Source organism: Suricata suricatta, chromosome 3 (assembly GCF_006229205.1).
Source record: "Suricata suricatta isolate VVHF042 chromosome 3, meerkat_22Aug2017_6uvM2_HiC, whole genome shotgun sequence".
In the NCBI taxonomy this organism is placed as follows: domain Eukaryota; kingdom Metazoa; phylum Chordata; class Mammalia; order Carnivora; family Herpestidae; genus Suricata; species Suricata suricatta.
The window spans coordinates 142,734,221-142,752,398 of NC_043702.1; the positions used below are offsets into that span (position 1 = coordinate 142,734,221).

At 38.4% G+C, this 18,178-nt stretch overlaps 1 protein-coding gene and 1 long non-coding RNA gene across 14 annotated transcripts in view; one reads left to right on the plus strand and one right to left on the minus strand.

The window, feature by feature from the left end:
• Positions 1–18,178, plus strand: part of LOC115288247 — an 85,016-nt gene that overhangs the window by 30,682 nt on the left and 36,156 nt on the right. The gene's annotated exons all lie outside the window — the stretch shown is intronic.
• LOC115288244 (complement component receptor 1-like protein) overlaps positions 1–18,178 on the minus strand; it is a 61,256-nt gene that overhangs the window by 25,404 nt on the left and 17,674 nt on the right. For 3 of the 5 annotated variants that reach the window (XM_029935366.1, XM_029935370.1, XM_029935369.1), the window contains exons 5-9: positions 8,034–8,432; positions 6,055–6,231; positions 5,865–5,967; positions 4,526–4,611; positions 134–196 (exon numbers count right to left, since the gene is read on the minus strand). In XM_029935366.1, coding sequence (XP_029791226.1) covers positions 134–196; positions 4,526–4,611; positions 5,865–5,967; positions 6,055–6,231; positions 8,034–8,432 — 828 coding nt within the window. Of the gene's footprint in view, positions 1–116; positions 197–4,525; positions 4,612–5,864; positions 5,968–6,054; positions 6,232–8,033; positions 8,433–18,178 lie in introns of all 5 variants that reach the window. The other 2 variants (XM_029935367.1, XM_029935371.1) reach the window with 2 other exon arrangements.

Here is an 18,178-nt window from a genome sequence, read left to right on the forward strand (position 1 = left end):
GGGCCGCTCCACATCCCATTCCCTGCACTGTCATTTGTGCAGTGGATGGTGCTCTTCCCGACGAGGTTGAAGGTCATCCCTCTGGCTGAGCGGGGGTCACACATGTAAGTAACTTCCTTTCCATAGGGAACGCCTCCCTGAGAAGGTCCGTTGTGGTTCCCATTAAGGATAGATGGAGGATTTGGACAAAAGATTTCTAGAAGGAACATAGAGGTATATGTTACATTAAATGTTTATATTTTAATCCGAGTTGATTCCACAATTATGGGATGCTGAGACTGTGTTGCCAATTAAATGATTAAACTCTCAAGGAGAGTATAGACTGTAAAATATATATATTAGGCCTCTGTTGAGATGCTTCTAAATGAAATGACACTGAAACGAATGTTTGTTATTACAAAGTCCAGAAGTACTTAATCATCCTGAATTCTTTGAAGACTTAAGAATTCTGGATAATTGAGAGCTCGTTCTTTTAAAATAGACAAAAATCTTAACCATATTCACAAAAAAGTCATTCATGTAACAAGAAAGCTATCCATTAATTCAACAGGTATTTTTTTTGAATATGTACTGTGCATCAAGTACTATTCAAGTCCAAGACAGACCAAAATTTTAACATCAAGGATCTTCTTCCCAGAGAAATCTTTGAAAACATACTATACGTTTTCTATTTTTCTATCACTGATTTAATCTTTTCTTGATGTCTTGAGGCTGTTATGCTCAAAAGAAAATGAATGGTTATAGAAATGTCATTAAAATGAAATGAAACATCTCAATGTTCCTGCGCATGTTCCAGAAGACTGAGTTTTGTGACTTTGAGTTACTTATTGGTTTCTGCAGGTTTTTTCTTTCTCATTGAAGAAATACACATTTTTTCTTTTTCATATAACTATCTGGAGAAGCTCCTTTCCCCTTCTGCTTTGATCTATACTTGGGAAGAGGATACTGTAGTTTGGAAGGATTATGAATAAACTATCAAAAAGTGGACTTCTTAGAGTACTACCTTAGAGTACAATGTTTTTACTCTAGTAAGTGATTTTAGATGTGTTTTAGTTCCTGGGAGTATTTTTTCTTTCTTTGATGCTTCATAACTATATTCCAGGAAAGTGAAGATTTTCAAATAGCTGACTTCCAAAAATGAAGGATATAATTATCAAGTTTCATCATAAAAATACAAAAATTCCAAACAATTTTAATGCAAAACACTAATTTGAAAAAAATTCTACTATAAACATATTTTTCAATAGTTATGATCGGAAGATGAAGCCACGTCTTGTTTGACTAAGTGAAGAAGTAAATGCGAAGATTGAATTATTCATAGTAATTCTGAATTTAACATATTATCTTTCTGTCCTCTTAAAAACAAACACTAGAGCGCGTCGGTGGCTCAGTTGGTTGAGTGTCTGACTTTGGCTCAGGTCATGGTCTCATGATTTGTGAGTTTTAGCCCTGTGTCAGGCTCTCTGCTGTCAGCACAGAGCCTGCCTCAGATACTCTGTCCCCCTCTTTCTGTGCCCCTTTCCCACTTGTGCTCTCTCTCTCTCTCTAAAATAAACACTAACACAAACAAACAAACAAACAAACACAAAATCTAGCTCCCTTAATCCCACTCTCTCGTGCAGCAATAATCCCATTTCTCTGCTCCTGTGACACCAGTACTCCCAGATGTGGTCTAAGGTCTGCCCTTCTTTCCCGTCATTCTCCTTTGAACTCATGCCAATCAGACATTCGTCCCACAATTCCACGGAAACTCCTTGTTGAGGCCATTTGGTACTTAAGTCATTATACCCAATAAAAAATTTGTCATTTTATTTGACCTCTCTGGAAAATCTCACCTCCTTCAAAAATTTCTCTGGCTTCTAAAATATATCATCATCCTGGTTTCTCTCTCTCTCTCTCTCTGAGTACAGTTGACCCACATAGTGACTGGACAACCCTATACCTTCCTGTATCTTACACTCTGCTCACCATGAGTGAAGCTCCTATATGTCCCCACCCATCGCTATTGGAGTATCATTGACTGTATTCCTTATGCTGCACTTTTATTCCCTTGACTTACTCATTCTGTAATTGGAAGCCTGTGCCTTCTACTTTCCTGATTTTTCTCTTAATACACTGACTACTTCTTAATCTCTTTTGCTGATTCATCCTTATCTCTCCAACTTATTAATGTTGGATTTACCAGGCTCAGCCTACATATCTCTTTTCTGGCCCCATTCACTGCCTAGGTGATCTCATTTAATCTCTGCTTTATATTCTGTTTCTAGGGGTACCTGGGTGGCTTAGTCCGTTGAAAGTCCGACTTCGGTTCAGGTCATAATCTCACAGTTCGTGGGTTCGAGCCCCGTGTCAGGCTCTGTGCTGACAGCTAGCTCAGAGCTTGGAGACTGTCTTCGGATTCTGTGTCTCCTTCTGTCTCTGACCCTCCCCTGCCTCTCTCTCTCTCTCTCAAAAATAAATGAACCATTTAAAAAAATTCTGTTTCTAAACCGTCAGTAAATTGTGTCCTTTCTACTTTCAGAATATACCCAGAATGTGACCACTTCTTAGCTCTTCTTTCAGTGCTATCCAAAATCTGAGGTTAGATCTTTAGAACAGCCTTCCAGCTTATGCCCTCAGCATCCCCCTTGGCTACATCTTCCTTTTGGGCCCTGAGCTGCTTTCTCAATTGGTGATCCTGATTGATACCACTATTACCTCCTTTTCTAACAGCACTGGCTGTCTCAGCCCCTAAGGGTGAGACGGGGGCTCTCGCAACTTATTTAGAGGTCACAGCAACTCCCACAACCAAGCCAACACGATTGGGATCCTTGGCCACTCTGGCTCCTTCTACCACTTCTGGTCTTACATGGAATGCCGTGCAGCAGGTCATGGGCTCTGGTGTCTCCAGAGTTTGACCAGACGGATGAGATAATACAGCATAGAAACAAGGGCCTCAATACCCTTGGGATAAAAAGGAGACAAGAGACAGGAAAGATTCAGAAAATAAACTGCTCATTCTTCCTCTTTCTAATAGTTCTGGTTTCACAGAACCTCTTCAGGGGTGTGTTATATGAGCAAACAGTCTGCTGTTTTTTGTTTTGTTTTGTTTTTGTTTGTTTGTAAAGCTTATGGCCATCTAAGCAACACAGTATCTTTTACTTATCAGCTTTTCTTTCCTCCCTGCCTCCTTTATTTTTTTCTCCTTCACTCTTGCTGCTCTGGAACTGCCCTCTCCAACAGAGCATTACAAACTTACGCTTTGCCTCCAACACTGTTTTCCAGGGAATCTCGATCTAAGATACATTCCTTTCAACTCAGCCCTCTCAAAAGTAGCCAAAGTGACATCTTTACAAATAAATTCAATCATGTTATTTTTCTACTTATTATGCTCCAGTGACTTTCTATCTTTCTCAGAATGAAAACCCCCGTTGTTATGAGATGTATCGTTATTGCTCTTTTGTCACCTCTGACTACTCCACTATTTGCTCACTCCATGTCAGCCATGTCGGCTTCTGAGAAAATGTCAAAAACAGGTGTGCCAAAGAAGAGGCCGGGAACATGTCTGCCTCGGGCCTTTGTACCTTCTGCTCCAACTGCCTGGAAGGTTATTCCTCTGTCGATGTACATTCCCATCAAAACTCAAATGTGACTTTCTCAAGAAGGGTTCCCATCATCACCTTAGTCTCTTTACTTATTATTTTTTAATGTTTACTTATTTATTTTGAGAGAGAGAAGAAGTGGAGAAGTGGCAGAGAGAAAGGGAGAGAGAGAATCCCAAGCCGGCTCCATGCTGTCAGTATAGAACCCGACGAGGGCTCACAAACCATGAGATCATGACCTGAGCTGAAACCAAGAGTCAGATGCTCAACTGACTGAGGGACCCAGGTGCCCCTCCATAATCACCCTATTTTAAATGGAGACTTTATTCTTTTCCTGGCATTCCTTATCCCCCTTCACATAACCATTTTATTGCATCGCTCTGGTTTTTTCCTTAATAACGCCTGGCATTATTTGAAATCGTCTATTTATGTGTTTGCTTGTTATGTTCTTTGTCTTTCCTTCTACACAAGAACATAAGCAACATGAAAGCAGGGCCCTCGTTTTTCTTGTTGACAGGTATATACCTAGTGTCTAGAAGATTGGTTGTTGGCAAATAGCAGGTGCTCAAAAATTTTTGTTGAAACAATGGGGACAGAAGCGAATAGATGATTGAAGGAAGGAGAGAAAAGCTGGAGTAGGACTATCATTTTTGACAGGAAAAAAAGGTCAGGCCCTACATTTCTCTCCATCTATGAGAGAATGTCTCTCCATTTGTGGCACACAGTTTGCTGGTAAACATTTACAGGATGGCACCCAAACACATGATGCTCAGATTTACTTTCCCCAGAAGCCGTCCTTGCAACAAGGAAATATTTCACTCAAAAGTGAAGATAAACAGGGGGGCAATATTAGATAATTTTATAGGCAAATCACATTAAACAAACAAACAAACAAGAAAACAAGGAGGAAGGTGCAGACCTGAACAGATATTCCTTGTACTCACGTTCACACACAGGAACACTGTTATTCCAGCGGCTTTGCGTTCCAACCAAGATACAGTAACTAGCAGAATCTCCCTTTAAACGGAATCTGAGGAACAAAGGTGGTAGTAACTGGCCAGCGCACCATCTCTCTCTCCCCCTCACTGACAGATCTCAGCTTCTGCTCTTCGGCTGAAATATAGTTTAATTCCTAAGTTAAACCCCAGATGGAAAAGTTCAGCTCATTTGTTTTCTCAGTTGACAGAGGCTCTGACACCAAGTTTCCAGGGAGGACAGAGCAATAACAACTGCTGGTCCTTGGCCTTCAGGAGGTCATCTGCCCCTGACTGTCCTCGGACAGCTCCCTATTCGTCTCTATAAGGAACTCTGACCTCTAATGCAAACCGTAGCCCTTTCCTCTCTTACTGGACCAGGAGGAAAATAACTCCCAATTCAAGTTAGTAAATCAGAGGACAAGAGGAAAGGCATCAGAGACTGCCGTTTTCTGCCAACACATTCGGGATGTTTGTGAATGACACCTGTGGGATATCTGGATTATTGATGAGGAAAGCCAGATTATCTAGGAAAAATAAGAAAAGGTGAGAACAGAGGATTCTTTGGAGGACGATCATCCTAAAACATCTGGCTTATTGTCAGACCAGTTGCTGCCTAAGTTGCCTCCAGGTCTTTATCAGGTGACAGATATTTATTTGATGCCAGCGAGGAGTCCCTAGAATATATTGAGAACAACTGTTTTGTCATCCACGCTTTCTACCTGTCAGTGGTGTTGGAACATAATACCAAGATCACTTAGATTCACATAAAGAATCAATGACATTGCTTGGCACACGAACATTGTTCTCCATGCTCCTTCAACACAGCTTAATCCCAATCAGATGGCATATAATTAGATTTAAAAATACTCCCATTTACTCTTTCATTCCTATTCCACATTCCGCTATTGATTGGTTTAAATTTTTCTTGAAACAATCCTTGCGTCATATTATAAATAACTTTCTTTTCTATATCAAAACCTTTTTAAAACAACCCCTCTGCAATATTTCTCCATTCGTGCCTACAAATTACTTTTTATTCCCATATGTAAGTTTCAATTAAATATTCAAGGTCTTTTGTTATACTTCTGGTGTTCAGTGTATTTTACTGTTCTTCCTTGTTAAGCATCTGTTCCTGGTTCTCTGTGGTTGCTACAATGCTTCCCAATCATTGTTTCAGATGTTAGTCTTTTTTGGTACTTCTGATTCATCAGACAACTTGCTTTTTGGATACACCCCCATTGCCCAGGGCGTCAGCATATTAGCATCCAGAACTGAGTCCCCGGTCTCTATGCCAGGTCATACTCACCCCTCATCACAAATGAAGGACACTTTTGTCCCCAGCTGGAAATTAAGTGGAAAGAGCACACGGCCATTAGGGAGTTGGTCCCGGAAGTCAGCACATGATTTCGCTAGGAAAACAACAACAACAAAGAAGTAGGGCTTCCTCTGTGAGGAACAAGAAGATTGAGCTGCAAACCAGAGGCCACCATATGCACCTGCACATGTAGGGGCTGCTGGGCTCCAGTCTCCCTGGGGAGTACAGCGCAGAGTAGTGGCCCCTCTGAGGTCATAGCCGGGCTCACAGCTGTAGACTACTTCCTGCCCAGAGGAAAAACTGTCCTTGTCGCTTGGGCTGGGCTTGCCATGTGGAATTTTTGGAGGCGGCTTGCATACTGTGGAAAGAACAGGTGCAAAGTACCAGTCATTTATGTGGAAATATCTTTTGCTAAATCCTAACCCTTCTGAGGAGTCAGAGACTCACAATTAAAGGGGTTCAGTATTATAAGAAGGGAAGTCAAATGATACTCTAGGCCCCTCCTTTTAATGATATGGAAGTTAAAAATATGGATGAGACATAGCCAAGGACCTCACAGCAAGTACGCAGCAGGTAATTAGAATCAAGTTCTTCCCAGAGCAAGGTGAAATACATTTACAAGTCCCTTCTTACATGTAGTTCTGGCTATTCAAGATGGAATTATTAGTATTGGTGGGTTCTCCACCCACATATTTGCTAGAAAGGTGATCCAATTTACAGGCTCCTCCTACAGAAGAGAAGGCTGCCTGAGCCTAAATCTATTTAATAGATTTCCCATCTCTTTCATTGTACTTCTATGATCAAAGTGTGGGAATCATTCATATTTATACGAATATGAGTATATCCAGCTCTCAGTGGTCGTACAAGGCTGGTCCTGGTTGGCCCAAGAATCGTAAACTCCGTCTTTGTCCCTATGTGTGAGCCACAACATTGACTGCGCCTCTCCTCAGGCAGCTGTTGGGGCACACGAAGGCCACTGAGATAAGCCCCTGAGAATAAAATCCACTCAGTAAACCCATCCTTGTAATGAGAGGTCATATCACTTAGAGACTATCTGACTCAAGGTCTGGCTACCTCCAGTCATAGCCCTCTTGGTGCGCAAGGCAGCTGAACTCATTTGAACCTAATCTATACCTAATTCATGATGAAGGAAAAATCTGTTTGGCTTTAAGCAGCTTTCACTTTTGACTTCAGATTCCTAATGATAAGATGTAGGAGGTGGACCAGAATAGACAAACTCTAAGGTCTTGGCCACTATGATATCTGTCTTCCTAAGCCAGTTTCTTATTTTCTGGGAGAGATGTTGATAGAAGTATAACAAAGATCAGAGAATGTGGCCACTGGGGCTGACACATTTGCTTTCCATTCCTGGGCACGCCACTTAGTAGCACGTGCTTTGGACAGTTTCCTTAGCCTCTGAAATACCAAGCCAACTGCACCGTCATATGGCTTGTAAACGAGTTTTGTGAAGAGTAGATGAGATCATGCATTTAAATTGCTGATTGCAGGGGTGCCTGGGTGGTTCAGTTGGTTGAGCGTCTGACTTTGGCACAGGTCATGATCTCACAGTTCGAGCTGTCAGTTCGAGCCCCACATCAGGCTTTGCACTGACAGTGTAGAGCCTGGCTCTGATTCTCTGTCTCCCTCTCTCTCTGCCCCTCCCCTGCCTTCTCTCTCAAAAATAAAGAAACATTAAAAGAAATTAGAGTCCTTACAAACTGAGGGCTGAAGAGGAAGGGGGAGAGGGGGAGGGAGGTGAGGGTCATGGTGGGGGCACTTGTGGGGAAGAGCACTGGGTGTTATATGGAAGCCAACTTGGTAATAAACTATTTTTTAAAAAAATAGAGTGCTTATTACACAGCTGACTAGGAAGTCCACCTCAGTTTTCAATATATTTGAGATATTGGAGCTGGTATTTTATCCTGAAAATTGCTCAATAAGAGAGTTCCAAATGCCTCCTTCCTTGATTAAGCTCCTGATTTCAGAATGAAGGCACACATGCATACATGCACACACCCACTCTTCGTTTCATGCCTCACACCTCCCCGAATTGACCCACCGTGCTTCTTGCGCGTCCTCCCTTAGAACAAACACTAACCTCCCGATCCTTTCACAACTCATGCCATTTGTAGTTCCCTGTAAAGCCTCAGTCAGACTCACACTTCAAGCAGCTTGGCAGCTCTGGCCCCCATCTGTTTTGAGGTTGGCATTTCACGCTGGGGGGTCCTTTCATATCAAAGCCGGCCTCACATCTGAACATCACAATTTCATCTAGAGAGTATAAGCTTTTTTGCTCAGATACTCTTACTGCATTTTCAATTTCTGGAGGTGTGCATTTATTAGGTATAATGCACTGAGGGGGAGGGCCACTCCATGTGCCAATGCGGTTGTCGTTGCTGGTACAATATATTGACTGCTGGCCCACAAGCTCAAACGGCTCTTCCCATCTCTGTACAGTATTGCAGCGATACTTCACCACCACTCCGTATGGAAAATACTCTCTGTTGTTGCTATAGAACTTTCCATTGGCGATGCTTGGGGGTGGCTCACAAGCAATTCCTGGGAAAAGAGACAGCGACATAAATAATGGTGAATTAAAATAGCTAGTCAGAGGTACAATGAATATAACTCTTTTTACATTTGCTATTTGGTTTTCATCATTCTTAACATGTGGATATGTTTTTACAAAGTTGTAATTTAGGTGAGCATAATAAATAGCATGCATACTGCCTTTCTTACTTACATTATTCCCTATAAGCATATGCATTTTTAATACATTTCACATTTCTTTCATGTTAAGTAGCTCTTTGATCATTTTGCTTTACCATATGTTACACAGCTTTTCCATATTCTTTTCCATTTTCCTTCTTAATTTTCATTTTTGTTACTAGCTCAGTATAGCTTTAAAAAAAAATAAAAAGACCCTTGCTAAAAGAAAAAATGTAAGGGAAGAGAAACAACCCAGATACACAACAGTGGGAAATAGAATTCAAGTATATTTGCATATACATGAGAACTTTAGGAAGCTGTAGGCTAATGTATGTTAAACATTTTGGGGGGCGCCTGGGTGGCTCAGTCGGTTAAGCATCCGACTTCTGCCCAAGTCATGATCTCGTGGTTCATGGGTTCAAGCCCTGCATCAGGTTCTGTGCTGACAGCTCAGAGCTTGGAGCCTGTTTCAGATTCTGTGTCTCCCTCTCTCTCTACTCTTTCTTTGTTTGCACTCTGTCTCTTTCTGTCTCAAAAATAAATAAACAAAAAATTTTTGAAAATCAAAATGATATAAATGGAAATACAAATTGCCAATAGGCATTCAAGAAGATATAGAAAGCCAGAATGGGCAAAGAAACATATAGGAATACAAAAAATATTTTACATAAAAATGCTATGAACTTACTTTCAGGTAATACATATTTCTAAATGTAATTTCAAATTTTTCACAAGATGTAAAAAATAGAAAACTTACCAACTCATTTCATCAAACCTAAGTTTGATATCACAAAATGATACTCATGTAAAAGGGATCATACATTAGTTCATAAAAAAACTCTCAGTACATTTGAAAATGTAGAAGTGGGACATAGTACAGTGTATTACTATAATACTATATAACTAGAACTAAGTAACTTCAACCAAAACCCCAAAACACTTGAGATTAAAAATAAAATTTTTTAAGAAGGATACATCTTCTGATAAAGGTAACCTTAATAATTCAAATCAAACATCACTCTACTCCTCCATTCTCTCCCCTCCCAAGAATGACTATAAATGCAGGATAAAATATAAAATATGTCTGTGGATATATCAGAAAGCTAATAAACTAGTGAAGCATTACTGGACCACAATCTGATAGAAGATAAAAAGCTAGGTGAGAGCCAGTCATTTAGGTTACTTTTTTGCTGAAAGTTTAGCTGAATCTGAGGGGGCATCTGAGAGGGGAGTAGACTTTTGATAGTCTCATGGAGTCAAGGAACTAAACTGGAATCCAGGTCCTGCAAAGTGGAAGCCCCGGTAGTATCTTCTGCTGTCTCCTGGGGCCTCAAAGAAATAGGCCCTGGGAATCAAGATTCCTGGAGTTGTTCTTCAAGTACTGTGGGTGGCCTAGAAAAATAATAGTTTCTGAAATTGAACGAAAGTGGTCCCAGATTGTTCATGTCCCCAGATTTCTGGAAGAAATAACAACAAAAACCCTTCCTGAAGAAGGTTAGTTATCTAAGACCTTGAATTTATTTGTACAGAGAAAGCTTCTCAAATATAATTATGACATACAGTCAAGGATAGCCCAGTACTTAATGAGATAAAATAACATGAATAAGAAGCAGCATAATCGCTGACAATAGAAACTGAACCATTAGGACCCCAACGATTGGAATTTTTCACTCACAGATATAAATCATTATGTTTATCTATTCAAAGGTAAAAATATACAACCCAAACTTTTGGAAAGAACTAGAAACAGTTAGAGGGGCGCCTGGGTGGCTCAGTCGGTTAAGCCTCCAGCTTCGGCTCAGGTCAGATCTCACGTTCATGGGTTCGAGCCCCCGCGTCAGGCTCTGTGCTGACACTAGCTCAGAGCCTGGAGCCTGCTTCAGATTCTGTGTCTCTTTCTCTCTCTGCCCCTCCCCCTCTCATGCTCTGCCTCTCTCTGTATCAAAAATAAATAAAACATTTAAAAAAAAAGTTTTAGAAACAGAAACAACAGGGCACATTTCAAAAGAAACCAAATAAAAGTTGTTATCACTGTAAAATATAGTTACTGAAATTAAGAATCTGATAGAATTAACAGCAGGTAGGACACAGTTGAATAAAGATCAATGGATTGGAAACTAGGACTGAAGAAAATATCCAGAATAAAACACAGAGTCACAAAAGGATCAGAAATACACACAAAAAAAGGGTAATAGACTCATAGGATAGAGGGATAAGGAAGGCCTAACACACATGTAAGTGAAGTCCCATAATGAGAGGAGTGCGATAACACAAGCGTAAACATTTGAAGAAGCAATGACTGAGAATGTTCCAAAACTGATGAAAGATATTATACCTACAGATTCAAGTAGCCATACAAACTCAAGCAGTACAAATACAAAAAAGGAAAGAATTTTACCTAGACACATCATAGTAATATTGTAACAAAAATCTTTACCTAGACACATCATAGTAATATTGTAACAAAAATCAAGAGCAATCAATTTTAAAAGGAGCCAGAAAATAGAGATGGTAACTTTTAAAGAAACCATGCCTAGAAAAATGTTTAAAGACTCTACTGCCAGAAGGTCTAAAATACAAAAATGCTAAAGGATAATGTTTTAGATTGAAGGAAAATAGTGTCATAAAGAACTGATAGCACTGCAATTTGGAATAAGTATAACAGAAATAGTTAATACATGGAAAAGTATAAATACAAAAACAATAATGTCTTGTGAGATATATGTAAAAGCACAAATACTGACACAATGAAGGAGAAGTAGGATCAGATCATCTCATTAGATACACAGTGACAAATTAGAACACCCATTCATGATAAATCTTTTAGCAAGTTAGGTATAAAAATCAATTCCCTTAATTTGATAAAGAATATCTCCCTAAAACCTTCTGTAAACATCATGCTTTATAATGACTATTAAAAACCCACTATCATCTCTTCCCTTCAACATTGTACTGGAGGTTCTAGCCAATGCAGTAAAGCAAGAGAAATAAATAAAAGCTGTAAGAAAGGAAAAGATTTAAAAAATAGGATAATTATTTACCAATGACATGATTACTTATATAGCATATCCAAAAGCATATACAGATAAACTATTGCATTTCTAAGTAAATTTAGCAAGTTGTTGGTTGCAAGGTCAAATGATTGCATGTTCAAGAAACAATTAGAAAGTGTTACATTTTCCAATATTACATTTCTATGTTTACATTATTTTCTATAATGTAAATTGGCAAATATTATTGAAAGAGCTTAAAGATTTCAAAAATGAAGAAATATATCATGAATATATTCATGTTTGTGAATTTAAAATTTTAAAATGTAAGCGGTCCACAACTGACCTACTGAGTCATAATAGAAAGCCAATACCAATTCAGGTAGGATTCTTTTTGCGGAAACTGACAAGCTGATTCTAAATTTTATATGGAAATGCAAAGGGCCAAGAATCGCCAGATAAATCTTGGAAGAAGTACATGGTGGAGGATATACCACTAGATATCAATTCTTATTATGACGCTGCGGTAATGAAAACAGTGTGATAAGTAAACTCGCAGAGCAGAGCCTCTCTGAAATGAGATCCACATATAATAACACCTGACTTAGAGATATTGTACTATTGTATTGTGATATACAAACATGTTTTTAAATGGTTTAAAAAAATATTAGATGAATTGCCTATCTGTTGGGTGAAAAAACAAACAAAAACACACACAAAAAGAAAACTAATACCTTGACCATACTTTACACCACACAGAAAATAAATCTGAAGTGAATCACAGACTTAACTTGAAAGATCAAATGATAGGCAAGGATGTCTGACATACACCAGAGAAAGTAGTGGGATGCCTGGGTGGCCCACCCAGTTTGTAGAGCATCCAATTCTTGATTTTGACTCGGGTTATGATCCCAGGATTGTGGAATAAGCCTGAGCATGGAGCCTGCTTAAGATTCTCTCTTTTCCTTCCCTCTGCTCCTCCCCCATTCACACTCAAAAATAAAAATAAAAACATTAAAGAAAAAGAACAGAGAAAGTAGTAACTAGAAAGGAAAAGACATATTGAGTCTTCTTAAAAAGCACTATTAAAATGTATATCCTCGATCATCAAAAAACATCATTAAGTAAGCAAAAGGACAAGTTTTAGCCTGAAAGAAAATGTCTGTGTTATGTTTATTGTAAACCCTGAATGTATAAAGAATTTCTACAAAACAATAAAAAAGACACACAAACGACAAACATTGGGTGAAAATTTTGAACGGGCACTACACAAAGATATGAAAAGGTGCTCTGGATCATCAGTCCTTAGGGAAATGCAAATTAAAGGCACTGTGAGCCCCCAGAATAGCTGAAATTTAAATGACTGATATATACCACATTTACAAAGATATGGAGCAGCCGGACTTTTCATCTGATTTTGGTAGAAGTACAGCCACAGTATTAAATCTTTTGGCAGTATCTATTAAGACTCAATATGCTCATACTCAGCAATTCCACTTATATAAATGTAAACACTGTACAGATGTGCATATATATAAAGATTTGGAAATTTATATTTGCATAGATATGGACATTTATTGCATATGCACATGTATAAAATACTGCTGATATATAAACAGCTGAGTTTACAAACTAATCATTAAGTTATTACAATGAAATACAATACAATACAATAATAAAAAAGATCCAATTAATCCTATATGCAACAACGTGGATAAGTCTCCTAAATATAACACTCAACAGAAGCTGGACACAAAAGAGGATATGCTTTTTGATTCCTTTAATATTAAATACAAGAAAGGGCAAAACTAATCCTTGGTGGACGAAGCCAGCATAATGGTTATTTTGGGAAGATAATCACTGAGAAAGAGCATGGGGAGGCTTCCGATGTGCTAGATCTCATTCCAATGCTATTAAGGTGGTGTGTTCACTTTGTAAAGATTCATTGAAGTGAATGATTACTATTGAGCACTTTACTACATATATATGTAGTAACCTATAAATATATGCAAAGAAGTTTATGTCTTTCAATAAAAAGTCTAGATGGTGTGAAAAAAATTGTTGCAAAAAAGACCTTCCAGGGGAGTGGGGCAGGGGAATGGCTACGTGGGTGATGGATATTAAGAAGGGCACCTGTTGTAATGGGCACTAGGTGTTGTATATAAGTGAGGAATCGCTCAATTCTATTTCTGAAGCTAATATTACACTAACTGTTAACTGACTGGAATTTTAAAAACTTGGAGATTAAAAAAAAAAAAGAAAGAAAAGAAAAAGGAACTTCCAACAACATAAACTATAGGCGATTGGGCTTTATTGGTGAGTTTTTTCCAACTATTTAAGGAAGAAATAAATCTATGGAACATTATCGAGCTTGCTTTAAGAGCCTATTGTAAGTTTGATCCCAAAGCCTCATAAGAACATCACGGATGATTAAGTCTTTGGTGTTGTAAAAGCAGCTTCATTTAAACATAACCACCCCCACCACCAAAAAAAGAAGAGAAAAAAAAAAGTAATGAAAATAATAAGGGAAAAACCCAAGATACACTTCCTAGGGGGAAAAAACAACAACAAAAAAACAAACAAACAAAAAAAACCCATCATGTAATTTCTGTCCTTGACGGAATGTATTAAATAAGCAAACACCACCAACAAGCAAAACAAGTACTACAATGTAAAAATATTAAAAAAACAGAAAACCCTCTCACATGCATAAATGAAAGGTTGCACACAAAACTCACATCTTTTCAAGCTTCAATAGTAAATATTCTGCTACTATGTATTAAATACTGCATGGTTTGCCCAAGCTAAGATGAAACCATATCATAAATCAATAAGCATTTTGCATTTTCTTTCATTATCTACTCAAAGTCATATATAAAAGGTAGCTACTTTTTTGCATGGACCTCAAGTATATTGTAGTATAGAGGTGGAATTTAAGGAAAGGTATTAAGCAGGCTGTGTTGTAGCCTATGAACAAGTAATATATTGTATCATTTATCTTGAATGTATCATAGATAAGCTGCTATATAATGATTGCCACTTCAGATAGCTGTGAACTTAGGTGATTAACTAGTTGTTACTTAACCTTCTAATTTCTGTATAAGTCTAATTACATGAAATAGAAGTGGGGTTCTGATTTTTTACTTTGCTTATCCATTTGGAGTGTCATTGTAACTACTGTATTGTAAATGATGGAAAATAATTGCATATGTTAAAAAAATAGTGTTATATTCTAAAAAAAATTAAAAAAAACATTGTTTACTCAAAAAAAAACCCAGAATATTGTTCCTATGATGTCATTAAATTTTGTTTAAACTTGGAAAAAAAAATAAACTTTCCATCATAATTATTTAAAAAGAAAAAAAAAGAACATCACGGGAAAAATATTACAGTCTAATCTCTCATAAAGCATGAAGAATGGGATGATAAAATGTTCCGGAATTCGTGGCGCTGGTCCCACAACCTTATGAATATACTAAAAATCATTAAATTGTATACTTTAAAAGAGTAACTGTTATGTAAATTATATCTCAAAAAATTTAAAATATATTACAGAATCATACTAAACAACATATAAAAATTATAAAATATTATGATCAAGTTGATGTATTCCAAGAATGTAAAATTAGAATTCAAAATCAGTTTGTCTTTCAAAAATTAATTAAAACAATTCATTACATTAAGAGAGTAACAGAGAAACAGATACGATTGTTTCAACATACGTAGCCAACGTGCTTGGTAAACTTCATGATTTAGTGATAAAAAATCTCAGCACTGAAGAATATTAATAAGGGAATTTTCTTAACCTAAAATTGAGTATCTATAAAAAATCTACAGCAAATATTGGTTACTGGTGAAATACTTCAATCTTTCCCTTTGAGATGGGGAACAAGACAAGGATACCTTCTATCCCCATCAGTGTTAAATATTTTAGTCGAGGTCCTATCTAGTATATGGAAGAGAGAGAGAAGGAAGAAGGGGAGGGATGGAGGGAAGAATGGAGGAAGAGAGGAAGCAAGTGGGAAGGAAGGAGGGAGGGAGGGAGGGAGGGTGAGACCAAAGGAGGGAGGGAGGAAGAGAGAAAGGAAGAAAGGTCCTGAGAGGGAGGGAGGCAGGGAGGAAAAGCAAGTTGGTTGGTTGCTTGCTTCTAAGTGCTTTGGAGAACTTAAGAGAAAGAAAATGCTCTAAATTCCTGCTCAAGGTCTGTCTCTGAAAGCTTCTATATCTGCCCTAAAAGAAATACTTGCAGGGCACCCACGTGGCTCAGTCAGTTCAGTGTCTGATTCTTGATTTCCACTGAGGTCACGATCTCAAGATTGGTGTCATGGAGCCCTCTTAAGGCTCTGCGCTGACAGTGTTCTCTCTCTCCCCCCACTCCCCCCCTGTCCTTTCCCAGCTCTCATGCTCACTGTCTCTCCTCTCTCTTCCTCCCAAAATAAATAAATGAACTTAAATAAAAAAAAGAAAAGAAAAAAAACCACTTGCATTCTATAGTCATAGAACAAATCTAACATCTAATCAGCCCTATGGCTGGATTCCAAGACAAACTGAATTCACAACAGGGTCTCTTATGTTAAAGTTTGAGCACTGATTGGAAGGAGGACCTGAAAATTGAGATGGAGATATATGGACAGATTCTAACAAAGCTGAATACTTTGAACCTAGATGTTCTGAGGCAGATGTTGCTAAAAGAAACAGCCCTTCCTCCCCTGTCTGAGGGGGTCCTCCTCTTATAGAAAGAAACTGTAATGACCTCTCAGTGAGGTAGCTGCCCTGATAGGGTTGCCAGAGAACATACAGAATGGCCAGTTAAATTTGACTTTCAGAAAAACATTGAAAAAGCTCTAAGTGTAAATATATCCCCAATACTGCAAGGCACATATTTAGAATACAACAGTTATTTGTTGCTTAGTTGAAATTCAAGTTTAACTGAACATCTTTCTTGTATTTTTATTTACTAAAACTGGCAGCCCAAACTTCAGGGGCCACTAATCTTCCTCAGGTCCTACCCCTACTACTTCATATTGTTTCTGGTCCTTAAACCGGATTTAAGTCCTGGCAGACCCGGAGTTGCAGGAGGGGGTGAGGAGTAAGAATTATGACCTACAAGAAGGTGCAAAACACCAGAAATGAGACTGTGAATTCAGTGTGTTGGGAGTGTGGCCTATACTGAATGAAGCTAAAATATCAGGGCTTTTTCAGCACACTACCCAGGAAGAAATGCTGTGACTTGGGGATTTAGGAATGCCAGGGTGGATTCATGTGAGATGTGTTTGTCAATTCCCCGACTATGTGCATGGGGGTGCGGTGTTCAGAGAGAACTTTATCCTTTCACCCAAGGCTTTGAGTAATACATTCATGCAGAATATTCAGTATCCTTGAACAACTCTGTGGTGCCTGTTCTCTGCAGGCTGGGAATGCCATCGGGCTTCAGTTATGGAACTGTGTTCCCTGAATGCAATGGCAATGGAAGGACCTCAGGATGGCAGAAGCCAAGTGGCAGCACAACTGAAACAGAAATGAGAATGATTTGCTTGCAGAAATCTTCGTCCCTGGCTAATTGATTGTGGAGTCTCTAAAACTGAAACAGATGAATAGTGGACTACCTAAGTGTTATTAGATGGGTATAAGCCGAAAAGATCTAGGTTTGACTTGAATCACTGGAAAAAGAAGTTATGGTGATTCACCAACCAACTCCCAGACTTGAGAGCCAGTTTATGGACTTAGAGCAGTTCAGATAAATAGGAGGCTGGATCCTCTTGAGAAAATATGTGGCTACACAGTCAGAGTGTACCCCAGAAGTGTACTCCTACCTTCATCAAGGATGCAGAAAGCCATTCACCAAGGTTTAGATATAGAAAAGGTTACAGAATTAGAAATAGTGATGAAAATATAGAAATAGATGCAAGTGTATTATCTTTAAATAAAGATATCTAGGCAGAGTACTGCTCTATCATCTAATTTTTTCATGTTAAATATATAATTAACATCTCTATATGTCTTGAAGAGCTTCTCCATGACATCTTATTTTTAATGTCTATTTTTGAGAGAGAGAGAGAGAGAGAGAGAATCTGAAGCAGGCTCCAGGCTCTGAGCACAGAGCCTGATGTGAGGCTCAAACCCACAAACTGTGAGATCATGACCTGAGCTGAAGTCGGACGCTTAACCAACAGAGCCACCCAGGTGTCCCCCTTTTTTAATGGCTGAATAACATTCTGGTGCATTGCTGGTATTTCTTCTAACTCTGATTTTAGACTTCTTAGGGAATTCTCCATAGTCATTTTTAACATGACTCCTTCCAGTACTTTCCAGACCATGATTTGAAACATTTAGGTTACTTTAACATTTTTGCTATTATAGAGAATGTAGAAATGAAACGTTTACAGTGAACTCCCAGTAAAGCTCTGTGTTTATTTCCCAAGTATAAGTTCTAAGAACTCGGTCAAAATTGATGCCCACTTTTGAGGGTCCCATACATGGTACCCTTCAAGAGGTTTTGTGTAACTCTAGGTACATGAATGTGTTGATTCATATACAGCTTCAGCAACCTTGGAGAGTAACACTTAAAAAAAAATCTTTATTAATTTATCAAGCAGAATGATTGTT